A 15287-nucleotide genomic window follows, 5' to 3' on the forward strand; every position below is an offset into this window, starting at 1 on the left:
CCTATAAAGTCTGGTTCTGATCAGACTGGATTTGATTGAGTTATACTAATTTGTTTCTTCATGGCGAGACATCAATGTTCGCCATGCTGCTGGGGTCACACCCTCTGACGAAAAGTCACAGTTTTCACTGTAACCCAAGACCAACTCCTTAAGGCTTTCCTGGAGAAATTTGAGGGTGCAAATGTCACCCATCACAATACTGTACCCCAAAGTGTAAAACATGACATTTCCTGTTGCCACTAGGTGGCGCTGTCCCTGGTGTCAAATATGGCAGTTGAAATATGTTCAGGGGTGGAGCCTTATCATATGTGTGCTCTTTGGTCCACGTCGGACCATGTATGACAGAATGAGTGACAATAAGATTTTCATGGCAAGTCATCGAAATTCGCCATGGCGCCACGGCCTCACGGTATTGTGAAAACTCAAAAGCTCCGCAATTTAACATCGCCCAGGTGTGTAGTTGACACAGACCAAAGATGAAGCTTATACATTCAAATCCCAAGGAGGAGTTCGAAAAAGTTCGAGGCATGGAAATGGCAAAATTAGAGCCAAAATGTCACCTTCAATCCAAAATGGCGGACTTCCTGTTGGGTTTGCGTCAATGGTCCCAATAACTTTTTTGTTCGTCTTGGCATGATACACATGTGTGCCAAATTTCATACATGTAGCTCAAAAGATGTGTTCGTAGGGCTGCATTTAACAACGCATAGGTGGCGCTACAGAGCCATTTCCCACTGCTCATATGTGTAACCATTAAAATACAAAATTTTTCACCAGACCTGACATGTGTGCAAAATTTCATGAGTTTTTGAGCATGTTAAAGCCCTCAAAAAGGCAATTCATTTCAATGAAAAATAATAATAATAATAATTAAAGCTGCAAGCAGCGATACAACGGCCCTCGCACCCCAGCACGTCGAGCCACGCCCAACACCTAAAACCAGCACGTCCCATCTGATGTTACATTGATGGACTTCATGCATTTAACCACCAGCTAACATTTCATCTTATTCAATCATGATTATAGTCGTCCCACTAGGTGGCGCTCTAACCATTACTGACAAATGGCATAACAAACATTTCCGAGGTCAAGTCTAATCACGCCTGCGACCTTTGGGAGAGATTGGACATTGTGTTTTTGAGTGAGAGCAGATTACAGGTTTTTGGCGAGTGATTGAAACTCCACGTGCCGCCATGACCACCCCATTTCCCTGAACGTAAAAAGCTTCGCAATTTAACATCACAAAGGTCTTTGGATTACACACACTGGAGATTGGGTCAATATGATGAAATCCCTTGGAGGAGTTCGTCAAAGAATGAGGCTTGAAAAGAGGGGAAAATGTCGCAGAAATTACAAATTAATTTCAAAATGGCTGACTTCCTGTTGGATTTGGGATATTGCTCCTAGAGACTTTTTTGTACATCTTGATATCTTCCATAAGCGTACCAGGTTTCAGACTCATACATAAAACACAGAGCAGGGGCTGTTGTTTTGAAATTTTGTAGGGGGCGCTGTGGAGCCATTTTGCGCTATTAAAGGAAAATGGTAAAATAACAAGAAAGCGCTCATCACATTGGAGGTGTGCGCCAAATTTCAAGACATTTTAAACTGTCCAAGCCCTTCAAAATCCGCTTCATCTTTCATGGTGAACTGCGTTGCCACCAGGGTGCGCTGTTCAGTTTAAAGTCACAATTTTCTCACTGAAGCATCAAGAGGGACTGATCGTGATATTCACCGCTTTTGAGGTGGCCACGATAAACCTGTGAAAATCAGTACAACAAAATGAAAGACATGACATTTCCTGTTGCCACTAGGTGGCGCTCTATGTATTCCAGACAATGGGCGCATCAATCTGTTCAGGGCGGGTCTGACATCATGTCTGTAAAGTCTGGTACTGATCAGACTGGATTTCATTGAGTTATACTAATTTGTTTCTTCATGGCGAGACATAAATGTTCGCCATGCTGCTGGGGTCACACCCTCTGACGAAAACTCACAGTTTTCACTGTAACCAAGGACCAACTCCTTAAGGCTTTCCTCGAGAAATTTGAGACTTCAGATGTCACCCATCACATTACTGTACACCAAAGTGTAAAACATGACATTTCCTGTTCCCACTAGGTGGCGCTGTCCCTGTTGTTAAATATGGCAATTGAAATATGTTTAGGGGTGGAGCCTTATCATATGTGTGCTCTTTGGTCCAGGTCGGACCATGTATGACAGAATGAGAGGCAATAAGATTTTCATGGCGAGTCATCGAAATTCGCCATGGCGCCACGGCCTCACAGTATCACGAAAACTCAAAAGCTCCGCAATTTAACATGGCCCAGGTGTGTAGTGTACACTGACCAAAGATGAAGCTTATACAACCAAATCCCAAGGAGGAGTTCGAAAAAGTTCGAGACATGGAAATGGCAAAATTGGAGCCAAAATGTGACCTTCAATCCAAAATGGCGGACTTCCTGTTGGGTTTGCGTCAATGGTCCCAATGACTTTTTTGTTCGTCTTAGCATGATACACATGTGTGTCAGTTTTCATACATGTAGCTCAAACGATGTGTTCGTAGGGCTGCATTTAACAAGGCATAGGTGGCGCTCTAGAGCCATTTCCCAGTGCTCATATGTAAGACCATTAAAATACAAAATTTTTCACCAGACCTGGCATGTATGCAAAATTTCATGAGTTTTTGAGCATGTTAAAGCCCTCAAAAAGGCCCTTGTTTTGCCTGAATAATAATAATAATAATAATAATAATAATAATAATAATAATAATAAGAAACAGAGCAGATACAATAGGGCCTTCGCACTCTCGGTGCTCGGGCCCTAATAATAATAATAATAATAATAATAATAATAATAATAATAATAAACAGAGCAGATACAATAGGGCCTTCGCACTTTTGTGCTCGGGCCCTAATAATAATAATAATAATAATAATAATAATTAAAGCTGCAAGCAGCGATACAAGGGCCCTCGCACCCCAGCACGTCGAGCCACGCCCAACACCTACAACCAGCACGTCCCATCTGATGTTACATTGATGGACTTCATGCATTTAACCACCAGCTAACATTTCATCTTATTCAATCATGATTATAGTCGTCCCACTAGGTGGCGCTCTAACCATTACTGACAAATGGCATAACAAACATTTCCAAGGTCAAGTCTAATCACGCCTGCGACCTTTGGGAGAGATTGGACATTGTGTTTTTGAGTGACAGCAGATTACAGGTTTTTGGCGAGTGATTGAAACTCCACGTGCCGCCATGACCACCCCGTTTCCCTGAACGTAAAAAGCTTCGCAATTTAACATCACAAAGGTCTTTGGATTACACACACTGGAGATTGGGTCAATATGATGAAATCCCTTGGAGGAGTTCGTCAAAGAATGAGGCTTGAAAAGAGGGGAAAATGTCGCAGAAATTACACATTAATTTCAAAATGGCTGACTTCCTGTTGGATTTGGGATATTGCTCCAAGAGACTTTTTTGTACATCTGGATATCGTCCATAAGCGTACCAGGTTTCAGACTCATACATAAAACACAGAGCAGGGGCTGTTGTTTTGAAATTTTGTAGGGGGCGCTGTGGAGCCATTTTGCGCTATTCAAGGAAAATGGTAAAATAACAAGAAAGCGCTCATCACATTGGAGGTGTGCGCCAAATTTCAAGACATTTTAAACTGTCCAAGCCCTTCAAAATCCGCTTCATCTTTCATGGTGAACTGCGTTGCCACCAGGGTGCGCTGTTCAGTTTAAAGTCACAATTTTCTCACTGAAGCATCACGAGGGACTGATCGTGATATTCACCGCTTTTGAGGTGGCCACGATAAACCTGTGAAAATCAGTACAACAAAATGAAAGACATGACATTTCCTGTTGCCACTAGGTGGCGCTCTATGTATTCCAGACAATGGGCACATCAATCTGTTCAGGGCGGGTCTGACATCATGTCTGTAAAGTCTGGTACTGATCAGACTGGATTTCATTGAGTTATACTAATTTGTTTCTTCATGGCGAGACATCAATGTTCGCCATGCTGCAGGGGTCACACCCTCTGACGAAAACTCACAGTTTTCACTGTAACCAAGGACCAACTCCTTAAGGCTTTCCTGGAGAAATTTGAGACTTCAGATGTCACCCATCACATTTCTGTACACCAAAGTGTAAAACATGACATTTCCTGTTCCCACTAGGTGGCGCTGTCCCTGTTGTTAAATATGGCAATTGAAATATGTTTAGGGGTGGAGCCTTATCATATGTGTGCTCTTTGGTCCAGGTCGGACCATGTATGACAGAATGAAAGGCAATAAGATTTTCATGGCGAGTCATCGAAATTCGCCGTGGCGCCACGGCCTCACAGTATCACGAAAACTCAAAAGCTCCGCAATTTAACATGGCCCAGGTGTGTAGTTGAAACTGACCAAAGATGAAGCTTATACAACCAAATCCCAAGGAGGAGTTCGAAAAAGTTCGAGACATGGAAATGGCAAAATTGGAGCCAAAATGTCACCTTCAATCCAAAATGGCGGACTTCCTGTTGGGTTTGCGTCAGTGGTCCCAATGACTTTTTTGTTCGTCTTAGCATGATACACATGTGTGCCAGTTTTCATACATGTAGCTCAAACGATGTGTTCGTAGGGCTGCATTTAACAAGGCATAGGTGGCGCTCCAGAGCCATTTCCCAGTGCTCATATGTAAGACCATTAAAATACAAAATTTTTCACCAGACCTGGCATGTGTGCAAAATTTCATGAGTTTTTGAGCATGTTAAAGCCCTCAAAAAGGCCCTTGTTTTGCCTGAATAATAATAATAATAATAATAATAATAATAATAATAAATAATAATAATAAGAAACAGAGCAGATACAATAGGGCCTTCGCACTCTCGGTGCTCGGGCCCTAATAATAATAATAATAATAAGAAACGGAGCAGATACAATAGGGCCTTCGCACTCTCGGTGCTCGGGCCCTAATAAGAAGAAGAAGAAGAAGAAGAAGAAACGGAGCAGATACAATAGGGCCTTCGCACTCTCGGTGCTCGGGCCCTAATAAGAAACGGAGCAGATACAATAGGGCCTTTGCACTTTTGTGCTCGGGCCCTAATAATAATAATAATAATAAGGAGAAGAAGAAGAAGAAGAAGAAGAAACGGAGCAGATACAATAGGGCCTTCGCACTCTCGGTGCTCGGGCCCTAATAAGACCGGGGTCTTGAGAAGAAAGGAGTGAAAATTAAACAGTCCAAAGCAAACAAAAGTACTCACCTTTGAGACTTTGCTTAGGGACAGTTAAAACAATGCCAATATGTGCTTTAAGGGTAGAATCAGGTGAAATGCCACTATATATTAGAAGAAAACAGTTACTAGGTAATTATTGGATACATTTGAAAGGTCATAATAAAAGTAATCCTGTTAAGAAAGTGTTAGAAAATTGTTGGGAAAGAGGAAAGGATTTTTCAGGTACAAGTACAGTGACTATTTGCAGATTTATACAGATGGATCGAAAAATCCAAAAATTAAACAAGTGTGGCAGTTGTCATTCCAGAAGAAATTCCTAAGGAAATTGAAGTGATGTCGCAGTGTAACCCAAGAGGTGGCAGTAGTGCAACATTGTTGGACTGCATGCCGCCGTAAAAAAGCGAAGAAAAAAACACGAACGCAGTCACCGATCGCACTCCAGTCCAGCAGGTGGCGGAAAAAAGCTCGATCCAAGTTGGGGTCACAGCCATTGACTGTAGAAAACTGTTTTCTACAGTCAATGGTCACAGCCGCCAATGAATCCAAAGAAGAAGGAGAAGAAGTTAAACGTGTATGCTGAGCTGGCTGATGTGGAATCTGTATTTCGTGATTTTAGTAGATAACTCGGGCACAGTAGGATGGAGAATGACATTCTTGTCTCTCTGGAAGATTTAGGGTAAGTGAAAATATGGTTATGTATGCCGCTGTGGAAACGCTGTGTGCCTAGCCACGCTGCAGGGAGCAAACCTGCCCATTCTTTTCTATTTTAGCCAGCGCAATACAAATATAGCTTGAGCTAAACGGCTAAATTGGTGTGGTAGCTAACGTTCGGGCGGTGTTGTGTATTTATTTATTTATTTAAATTTGAAATCGCTGCTTATGAGTGTCATATTGATGTGTGTACACAGTCATGTAAATCGAGCCTACACAATGATTTGACATGATAAGCTACCGGCTTCGTCAGCAGCAGTAGCTGCCATGAGAATGCATACGAGGATAGCTCCAACACATTCTTTTGCATTAACCAGTTCAGACCAGTTTTCTAAACAAGTGGGACTTCGATAGAGAAGATGATTCCAGATTAATCTCTTATACGCTGAAATTTCCAGGAGGTTCTCCCAAGTCACTGGGGCTCTCGTGCCACTTTCGTTGCCTCATGTAAGCCTGACAGTAAGAAGTCCTTAAATAACCACATTTTAAAATGTGCTTTGGTTCTGTTTTTAGACGCTCTGGCTCTCTTAGCAGGCTTCATTTTTACTCGTCATCAAGAGTGGTTTTATGTGTTGTTGTTGTTTTTTTTAATATGGGCTCTATTTGTGTGTGTGTGTGTGTGTGTGTGTGTGTGTGTGTGTGTGTGTGTGTGTGTGTGTGTGATGAATTGATTGAGTGCAGGTACCAAGGCCCTCTGTTGGAAGAAGGAGCTCTGGAATCTGCTGTGAGCGGCGGAGCAGCTTCACCCGAGTTTACCAAGCTCTGCGCTTGGATCGTCTCAGAACTCAGACTCTACTGCAAGCTGGAGGAAAATGTCCATGCTACCAACTGTAAGCGCTGCTCATTCACTAGGACATAAAGCTGTTCCTGATGCTAACAAGTGTAAAATATAATTGTTGAATAGTTGTACAGCAGATTATTAATGAACATCTATTCCAGTGTTTGTTATTTTCTGGCCTCGAATTTCAGTCCATGATTGTGGGTATCATACATGAGTTAATGAAATGAGATCTAACCAACTTGTTTATCTAAAAGCCATCATTTAGAAAGTGCTTTTTGTTCTTGTACCCGTTCCAGGCCCAAGTGAGGCAGAGGGCTTCCAGCTGGAGATGAGCGGCCTGCTGTCAGAGCTCACCTGTCCGTACTCTGTTCTCACCAGTGGAGACATTACCCAGAGGTTCCTGAACAGGACAGACTGCCTGCTGCTTATAAGTATGAAAAACACTCTTAGTAACCACGCCTGTCTTTAAAGAGCAACTTAAACCTACACTGACACTTTCTGTGAACTGCTTTGACACACACAGGCTGTGATAAAGACCCACCTAATGTCAACATGTCTTCTGTATTTAAATGTCTAATGTGGATGAAAGCAAAAAAAGTGAGAGGAGATGCGAGTCTTGCGCACTATGCTCTCACTGCAGGCAAAACAAGTGAAACGTTCACTGTGGGTGTGCCACTGGTGTTTATGAGTTTTAAGGGCTCACACATTCAGCAGGTCTCCAGTTTTACCTGTTGGCTTGGAGAGGGTGTGGCAACTTTACTAGTAATTTGCTGCATTTAGAAATGAAAAGTCTTTATTCTGGTAGGTGCCGGATGTTCATGCAGCATTACTGTAGTCATCCATGTTGTCATCCTCTGAATTTCCTGACTTCAGCAGTGCATAAACTGAGTAATTATACTATAAATACTGAGGTCCACTGGCTTCATGTTTTTGCTGTAGTTCAGGTCAGAATTGGATCCTGATGATTACGGGAAAAAATAATGACAAATTACAAAAATTTGTTCATCGTTCCATCTTCTTAACTGCTTCTCACACCTGTAATAAGCTGAAAGGTGCTGTACAGTGGACATTTCACCAGTCTGTGGCAGGGCAGGAGTCAAACATGAGCAATAAATCTAAACTGAGCTTGTAGTGTGAACATAGTTTGATGATGGCAGCGGATACTGGATCTGACCTGTCTGGAAAGAACACAGCCATGGCTGTTGCCTGACGCTCTGTGTGTCTTTTAACTTGGGCAGTTCCCAGTCGGTTTTCCAGAGGGAAGTAAATGAAGGTGGAGTATTGCTTCACTGTCTTGACTTGGCCTCAAAACACAGATTAGTGCCGAGTTGTAAATCTCAAGTCGAGCTGATTTGTTTTAAATGTGACTTTCAGAAACCTGATCTCACTGTCACAGCAATAAGAATTTACTCAAATCCATTTTGGGGGGGTTTCAGCTTTCCTGGTGTCTGAGTTGGAGGCGTCGAGGATGATCCTGGTTAACAAACCTCAGAAGAAAGCCCAGGAGTCCGGAAGCCCTGTGTTCCAAGAACTGAAGGGCATCTGTATGGCACTGGGCATGTCCAAGCCTCCAGCCAACATCACCATGTTCCAGTTCTTCAGTGGCATAGAGAAGAAGGTCAGTTAGACACAGTGAGGTGGTGTCCACTATAAAGTATGGTCTCTAAAAAAGAGCGACACCATATTAAATCGTGTTGTGATAACTCACACTGGGTCGTAGGCCGGGAGTGAAAGTGGGTTTTTAAGTGAGAGTTAAAAACGACGAGTGAAGGAGCAGCAGCTGTAAAGGTCACCTCTGACCTTGCGTTGCATTTTTGAGACAAGCAAAAACATCTGGTCTGCTGACCTGAGAGAACGAGTCGGGACAAAAGGGTGCAGCAGCTCAGATGGATAAATGGGGCAGAACCTTTAAGAGACATAAAGACAAATAAAAGGATTTTGAATTCATAAACGAGCAGCCACTGAAGTTATGCTAAAATTGAAGTCATGTGCTCTCACTTGCACCAGAAAAAAATCGAGCGGCGGTGTTTTGCACCAGCCGTAAGCGAGCAATGGAAGCCTGGCTGATTCCTATGAGAAGTGCATTGCCGTAATTGAGATGAGAGGTTATAAATGTTTATGATGATTATTTAATATTTCATTATCTGATAGCATCTCATCTGTGTCAGCACTCTAGGCAGACTTTAACATTTGCCTGCCCCAACCCAAAGATTTCCCACTGCTGCTAATTTATTAGTTTTCACATATATGAGATAAATGATTAAAATATAACTGTTTTGCAGTGAATAAACATGAAATGGCTAAAGTTTCAGGGCAGAGGCAGAATTTCATAATGGATTTTGCACGTTACAGAGAAATACAAAACCTTGTTGTTGTTGTTGGGTTTTTTTAGTTTGGTTTTTTGTTGAGCTCTGCAAAATGTACCCAAACTATTACCACCAGGGGGCAGTGTTTTACCAGAATATTTAATGTAGTTGCCCACCCTCTAACGTGAAAAAAATAAAATGTATTGTTTGCTCTCAGATCCCACAGCAAAGTAAGTCTAATTGAGGTAATCACATGCAGGGTATTTTGTCTAAAATGACAAACAAGAAGAAGAAGTCCATTTGGGAAGCATTAGCACTTTATTAATGTAGCCATTGCTTTGTGGCTTCCACGTTACCAGTCTTGAAGAAACCTTGTAATCAACATCATCACTCATTGTTTTCATCTCCAAAGCTGTAGAAAGCTGCTGTCATGTGGACTTTTGTTTTTATCATTTGGAATGGATACTTTCATGTCCCAGTGCTCCTCCTCTTCAGTTTGAATTATGAGTGGATGCTGCACCATCTTGTGGTAGAAACTGATATTACATGAAAGTACTGCTCAGCACTGTTTTCACTCCTTTTGACATTTAGTGTAAAACATAGGTGTATAAGCATGGTACTTGTGTTCATTTTAGAAAGTGTATAAACTTACAATGAGTGAACAATTTTTAAAATGTAGGCTTAAAAGCAAAGGAAGGATGTGAGCTGCCTGCCAGCAACACTGAGAGAAATGAATGTTTTGCAACAACCAACCATGAGGCTGACAATCTGAAGTCAGGGAAAGGATTCCTGCCCTCCTAAAGTGTTTTTTCTTTGAAAGCAGATACTTTTACAATTCAACTTACACACATCTGCACATGCTCTCTTTTTCCTTTCAGCTGAAAGAAGCCCTTAGTCGAGTTCCACCAAATCATGTAGGGGAGCCGTTGTTAAAGAGGCCCCTTGGACCTCTGCACATGGTAAGTAAAAATGGTGGAGAAATGCAGAACAGTCAGTGAATAGTATGTGAAGACTCTTTCTTCTCTCTTAATTTTTTTACCTTAGGAAAAAATTGAGGCTATAAACCAAGCGCTAGTGAATGAGTATGAGGTGAGAAGGAAGATGTTGTTGAAACGTCTTGACGTGACGGTGCAGTCCTTCGGTTGGTCTGATAGAGCAAAGGTACGTAGCAACGTGGGATCCTCCTAACCAAGTGTGAAGCACATGTCTAGCTTTTTAAACAGGAGCACTGTGGGTTACAGAGGTACTGCTCTTTGCTTTCTTTCATAGCAAATGTTCTTAATTGGGTTAGCTACAAAATCTTCTGCTCTCTTAAATTTTGTTCTTCTCACTATAAAAATGTTGGGCTAAAACTAAAATAATCCTTATTTATCTTTTACCGGTGTTTGTGCTGCCCTCAGTTTGTCCTGCATCTGAAACCAGCTACTTTGGCTCTTCTTCTGTAAGGTCACCTTGGGTGTGGCTGCTTTGCTGACAAACAGAACTGCGTGTGACATTATGGCCACATGCTGTCACTGACATCATATAGAGCAAGGAGTAGGAGTTTGTGCCTGAGCTTTTGGCTCACATGTACATACGCTGGGCTCATCATTTAAACTTTGGTTATGTTTAATATGAGTATCTGAACAGGAGATATGACAGAAAATATGAAAAGGCAGAATAGGTTGACTTGAAGTTATAACTTCATCCGGACCACAACTTTTCATAAGTAATTATTATTTGAAAATAATATAAAACGGTGAGAAATTCCTGCCTCTAGAGGTTTCCTGAAGGGATACAGCCTGAAATCCAGAGGAATTATAAGCTGCTATAAAATGATGAAAAGAGTAATCATCTTTTCAAATAATTCTGCCAGTTGATTGTTGATTCTGAGTTTTGTGTTTAGTCATATACTTTGAAAATACTGTTTAATACAATTGATATGTTACTGTCCTGTTGTGGATTATGGGCTTTATTGTGCTCATCTCTCTTCAGACACATGCTGATAAGTTGAGTAAAGTTTACCCTCCACTGCGTTCAGCTCTTGCCAACAAAAGTAAAGTCTCTGTTGCTCATCTTCTTGCCGCTCGCCAAGACTTCTCCAAGATCCTCCGCACAAGCAGCGGCAAGATCAGAGAGAAGACGGCCTGTGCCATCAATAAGGTGGGATCATCAGTGCAGTGACACCTGCCCTTCTTCCTTTTCATGTTTTTTACTCTGTTTTTATTTCAGTGTAGAAGGTGTTGATTTAATACTGACTGTTTGGTGGTTATAAACATATAAAGCTCAGCACAGTAACTTTAACTTTAGTTTGAAATGTTTCTCCTGGTCATCCACGCGTCACGTCTAGTGGCGCTGTGGCCAAGCGTCCCACAGCTGTTTGATTTCAGCACATTTCCTCTCCTCAGGTTCTGATGGGCCGAGTACCAGACAGGGGAGGTCGGCCGTGCGAGATTGAGCCTCCGCCTCCAGAGATGCCCACCTGGCAGAAGCGTCAAGATGGTCCCCAAATCGGAGGACACTACGGCGGTGGTGGGCACGGAGGTGGGAGGGGAGGATACGATCACGGCTCTCAAGGTGGCCGCGGGGGCTATGAGAGGGGAGGTGGGGGAGGAGGACACGGGGAGAGAGGAAGTAGAGGAGGAGGTGGAAGAGGGAGAGGCAGTTACAACCAGGGCTACTATCAGGATGCAGGAGGTCATCACGGGGGAGGAGGAAGAGGAGGTTATGGAGGAAACCACCAAGGAGGCTTCCAGGATCCCAACTACCATGGAGGAGGAGGTGGTGGCTACCATGACGGCGGTCATTACCAAGACAGAGGTGGCGGTCGAGGAGGTCGGGGGGGTAGAGGAAGAGGAGGAAGGGGAGGAGGAGGACAAGGAGGGGGCTGGGGAGGAAGAGGGGGGCAGAATTTTAACCAAGGAGGACAGTTTGAACAGTTCTTCCAGCATGGTGGGCAGCATTACAGCCAGGCTGGCTTTAGTCAAGGCAGACATTATACTAGCTGAAGGCAGCGCAGGGCAGCACAGCAGAGTCCACGTCGACTGCTTCTCATTCATGAACTCATCTAAAATGCCTTATCAGCTGATCTTCAACTATTAGAATGGTTACAAGCTGACGTTATAAAAATACAGGTAGTATTTTTCACCAGACTGTTATGGTCTCTATTCAGGGCAGTTCTAAAGTGGCCCTTTGTTTTCATTTGTTTTCATATAGATCTGCTATAAGTGGTTAGTCGACAAGTTGGACTCTGCTTAATTAGCCTTATTGTGGACATTCTTTTCGAAAACTAAAGGTCCCTAAAATTTCAGTGTGTGTGCATTTGCTGTATCTGAAATTAGATGTGCACACTGATATTACAGGATTCTTGAAATTCTTCTAGTTTTGGTGAATATGAGAATGACTTGAAGGAAAAAAAGCATCATTTTCCAGTCTCTTAGTTTTGTTTCAGTTAATCTGACTGGAGTCCTTTGTTACTTATTTAAAAAAACAAAACGATGCCATCTTGTACTCCTAATGGAAGCTTGTGTGCATACAGGTATGGATGTTGAAATGTTTGCATGGATGTGTGAATGAGAAATAAAAGCTGAAACGAGTGTCACAGGTTCAATGGTCTTGATTATCTACATCAGATGGGGACATTCCCTCACTGCCAATTATTCACATCTGAGTTATACACTCACTGGGCATTTTATTAGGTACACTTTGATTAAATGACTAATTCTAATATAGCAATCTGTCTCATGCGACACATACAGTTAAATTTGTCTCTCTTGAACAATTGAAAATGGCATAGCAGTCCTATGTATGCAATATGCTTAAGAGAAATACTATTATAATTTTAATTGTTTTAAGATTATACAGTCTACCATAAAAACTGACCTGAATGCTTTAAAGACAAGGCACAATTTAAAGGGAATTGTACCAAGTGCATCTCATGACTTGCTAGAAGGATGCCAAAATGAGAACCAAGTGCAGTTATGGCTGTTCGATAGAACCTGTTCCTGAATCTGGAAGTGCAGGTCTTTCGAGCCCTATGCTGTCTTCCAAATGGCAGCAAAGAGGATGGCTGATAAAATGGAATGGTAATGTCCTTTACAATGTTGCTGTAATGCTGGGCTGGCAGTGTGAATACCTAACTTTGTGCAAGAACCCTAAAATGAGGAGCTGTAGGAGCTTCAAATTGATACCATAGAGGTATTTACTAGGAGGCTGAGGGGTGGTTGCCAGTGGTTTGTCAGCGGCTGTGTGGTTTCCCTACCAAGCTGTTGTACAGTATGATAGAATGCTTTATATTGAGCAGTGGTAAAAAGACTAGCGGTTTTGCAGAGAGGTGGAGCCGAGTTAACAGCTCAAGGTCCTCACTAACATGGACAGCTTCTCCACTTCCTCTCCTGACGTTTTTTAAAAATGACGTCATAAAATTGTGCACTGACCTGCTTCTGAAGCCAGCTTCAAGGAACTGTTTTGAGGCTCCTACTTGAAATACATACTCTCACTAACCACCCGACCGACAACAATTCACATTTATATAGCCTAGTAAATACTTGTCACGTCAAGACAAGTTCACAGCAGTAAGTACACTAAATAAATTACTAACAAAGTGGTTCACATATTCATAGTATGTCCATAACAGTGCAAAATAATTACTTACATTATGGCATTGATTTAATGCAAGATAAAGCTTGCATTAAATTAAGGAGTTGTATATTGTCAAAGATTTTTGTGTTTATATACAGGGTATATAATCTAAATATCCCTATGACGTTATAGAGATTGACAGACCACGTGACTTTCGCGCATTGCATTGTGGATACGAGTGGCAACAAAATCAAAACTGCATCAAGCGCTAGCATTTCCAGCACCGGTAATCATTAATTCTGCGGTTTTAATCCCTACTTGCATTTTATTTGCCCCAAAACAGTTATGTACAAAACGACGGAGAACCCTGCAGGTCCGTACAAAGACAGACGTGACGAAAAGGCAAAAAAAAGTACGAGGAAAAAATCAAAGGAGTGAAAGGGTTAGACCCATACGAGCATACAGAGTGGAGTAAGGACGTTAGCGTGCTGCCCAACTTTCATCACGCACATATTTATTATTATATGGTCCTAAGTGTGAGTGCATACACTCACAAAATGTTTAGTAACTTCAGATCCCTGCAACAAGCCCAGGTCCAGTTTACTTTGGTGATTTGGACTATTCCATTTCACAGCTGTTGTTAAATTTTTTTTCTTTATCTCCTGTACAGGCCAACGCAATCTATTTGTCTTTTCGGGTTGTAGTATTACACAACATTTTCAGATCCAATAGAAATAAATTAAGTGTTTCGTAATTCATTCAATTTATTGTCTTTATTTATAACTGGCATTATTGTTTCATTCTATTATAGAATCTTACAAGAAAGAGGCAAAATTGTAAAAATCCATTATGCTTTATTAGCTGCTTCGGTGAAAAACAAATCAACAATGCAAAAAAAAACAAAACATTGCAAATAACATACTGGAAAACAGTTATTCATCACTTGATTGCTTCAATACAACACTTGGGCACATATATGCCGGACTTTTCGTGGCTGTTTTGATATCGCTCTCTCTCTTAACCGATCAAATCTCGCTGTGATAGCAGCTTTAAACTCGGTATGACCCAGGTTGCTTAAACATTTAGTGAATGTCTAAGCTCTGACCAAAACAAAAAATAGTGGACTGTATTTTGAAATAATTACTCCGGAAGTGTACTTGTTGTCTTTCCGGCGGAAGCTGCAGACGGCGAGAATTGCAGCGGCAAAGCCTACACACACTGGGTTGAAAAGAGCTTCTCTTATTCAGCGTTACATGTCCTCTTGAACACAGACATGTATCGCCCGGGTGAACCTGTTCGCCAGGCACCGCCACCGCTGCCGTTCGGACCTCCACCACCTCACGGCCCTCCTTTTAGACTCACAGGGCCCTGCTCTGTTCCTCCTCCTGGACACTTACCCCCCAGGCCCTGTGGACCATATCCGGGCGCGGCACGAGATTATCTCCACAACAGACCGCAGAGTGGGCATTTCGTTCGTGTACGTACCCAAGACTAGATAGTACTAGCTTAGTGGCGAAGTAACATGATTGGGAAAAGGGAGTTGGCAACCATAACGCTAGCGTACGAATTCATAGACCACTGTGAGATGTAGCTCTGACACTCCTGTATGTGCGGGAGGCCTCAGTGCACAGCATGCACCTCTCATTATGAAAGAAGTGATTGGTTTCTGTATCCTAACCTACCTCAGTTTT

The 15287-nt window shown here is 42.2% G+C and overlaps 2 protein-coding genes across 6 annotated transcripts in view; both read left to right on the forward strand.

Annotated features, from left to right (window-relative positions):
• The first annotated feature begins 5731 nt into the window (after positions 1 to 5731).
• On the forward strand, positions 5732 to 12611 carry fam98a (family with sequence similarity 98 member A). The gene is made up of 8 exons (XM_063491521.1): positions 5732 to 5914; positions 6631 to 6779; positions 7027 to 7161; positions 8167 to 8348; positions 9915 to 9995; positions 10081 to 10197; positions 11011 to 11178; positions 11424 to 12611. Exons 1-8 carry the CDS (start codon positions 5877 to 5879, stop codon positions 12021 to 12023), a joined length of 1470 nt encoding a protein of 489 aa, XP_063347591.1. The 5' UTR covers positions 5732 to 5876; the 3' UTR covers positions 12024 to 12611.
• A 2164-nt stretch (positions 12612 to 14775) lies between these two features.
• The window catches only part of si:ch211-195b21.5 (cadherin-1), a 59659-nt gene continuing 59147 nt past the window's right edge, over positions 14776 to 15287 (forward strand). For all 5 annotated transcript variants that reach the window (XM_063491611.1, XM_063491612.1, XM_063491613.1 and 2 more), the window contains exon 1: positions 14776 to 15073. In XM_063491611.1, coding sequence (XP_063347681.1) covers positions 14870 to 15073 — 204 coding nt within the window. In that variant the 5' untranslated portion in view covers positions 14776 to 14869. The remainder of the gene's footprint in view (positions 15074 to 15287) is intronic.

This window comes from Pelmatolapia mariae, linkage group LG13 (assembly GCF_036321145.2).
Source record: "Pelmatolapia mariae isolate MD_Pm_ZW linkage group LG13, Pm_UMD_F_2, whole genome shotgun sequence".
Classification (NCBI taxonomy): Eukaryota; Metazoa; Chordata; class Actinopteri; order Cichliformes; family Cichlidae; genus Pelmatolapia; species Pelmatolapia mariae.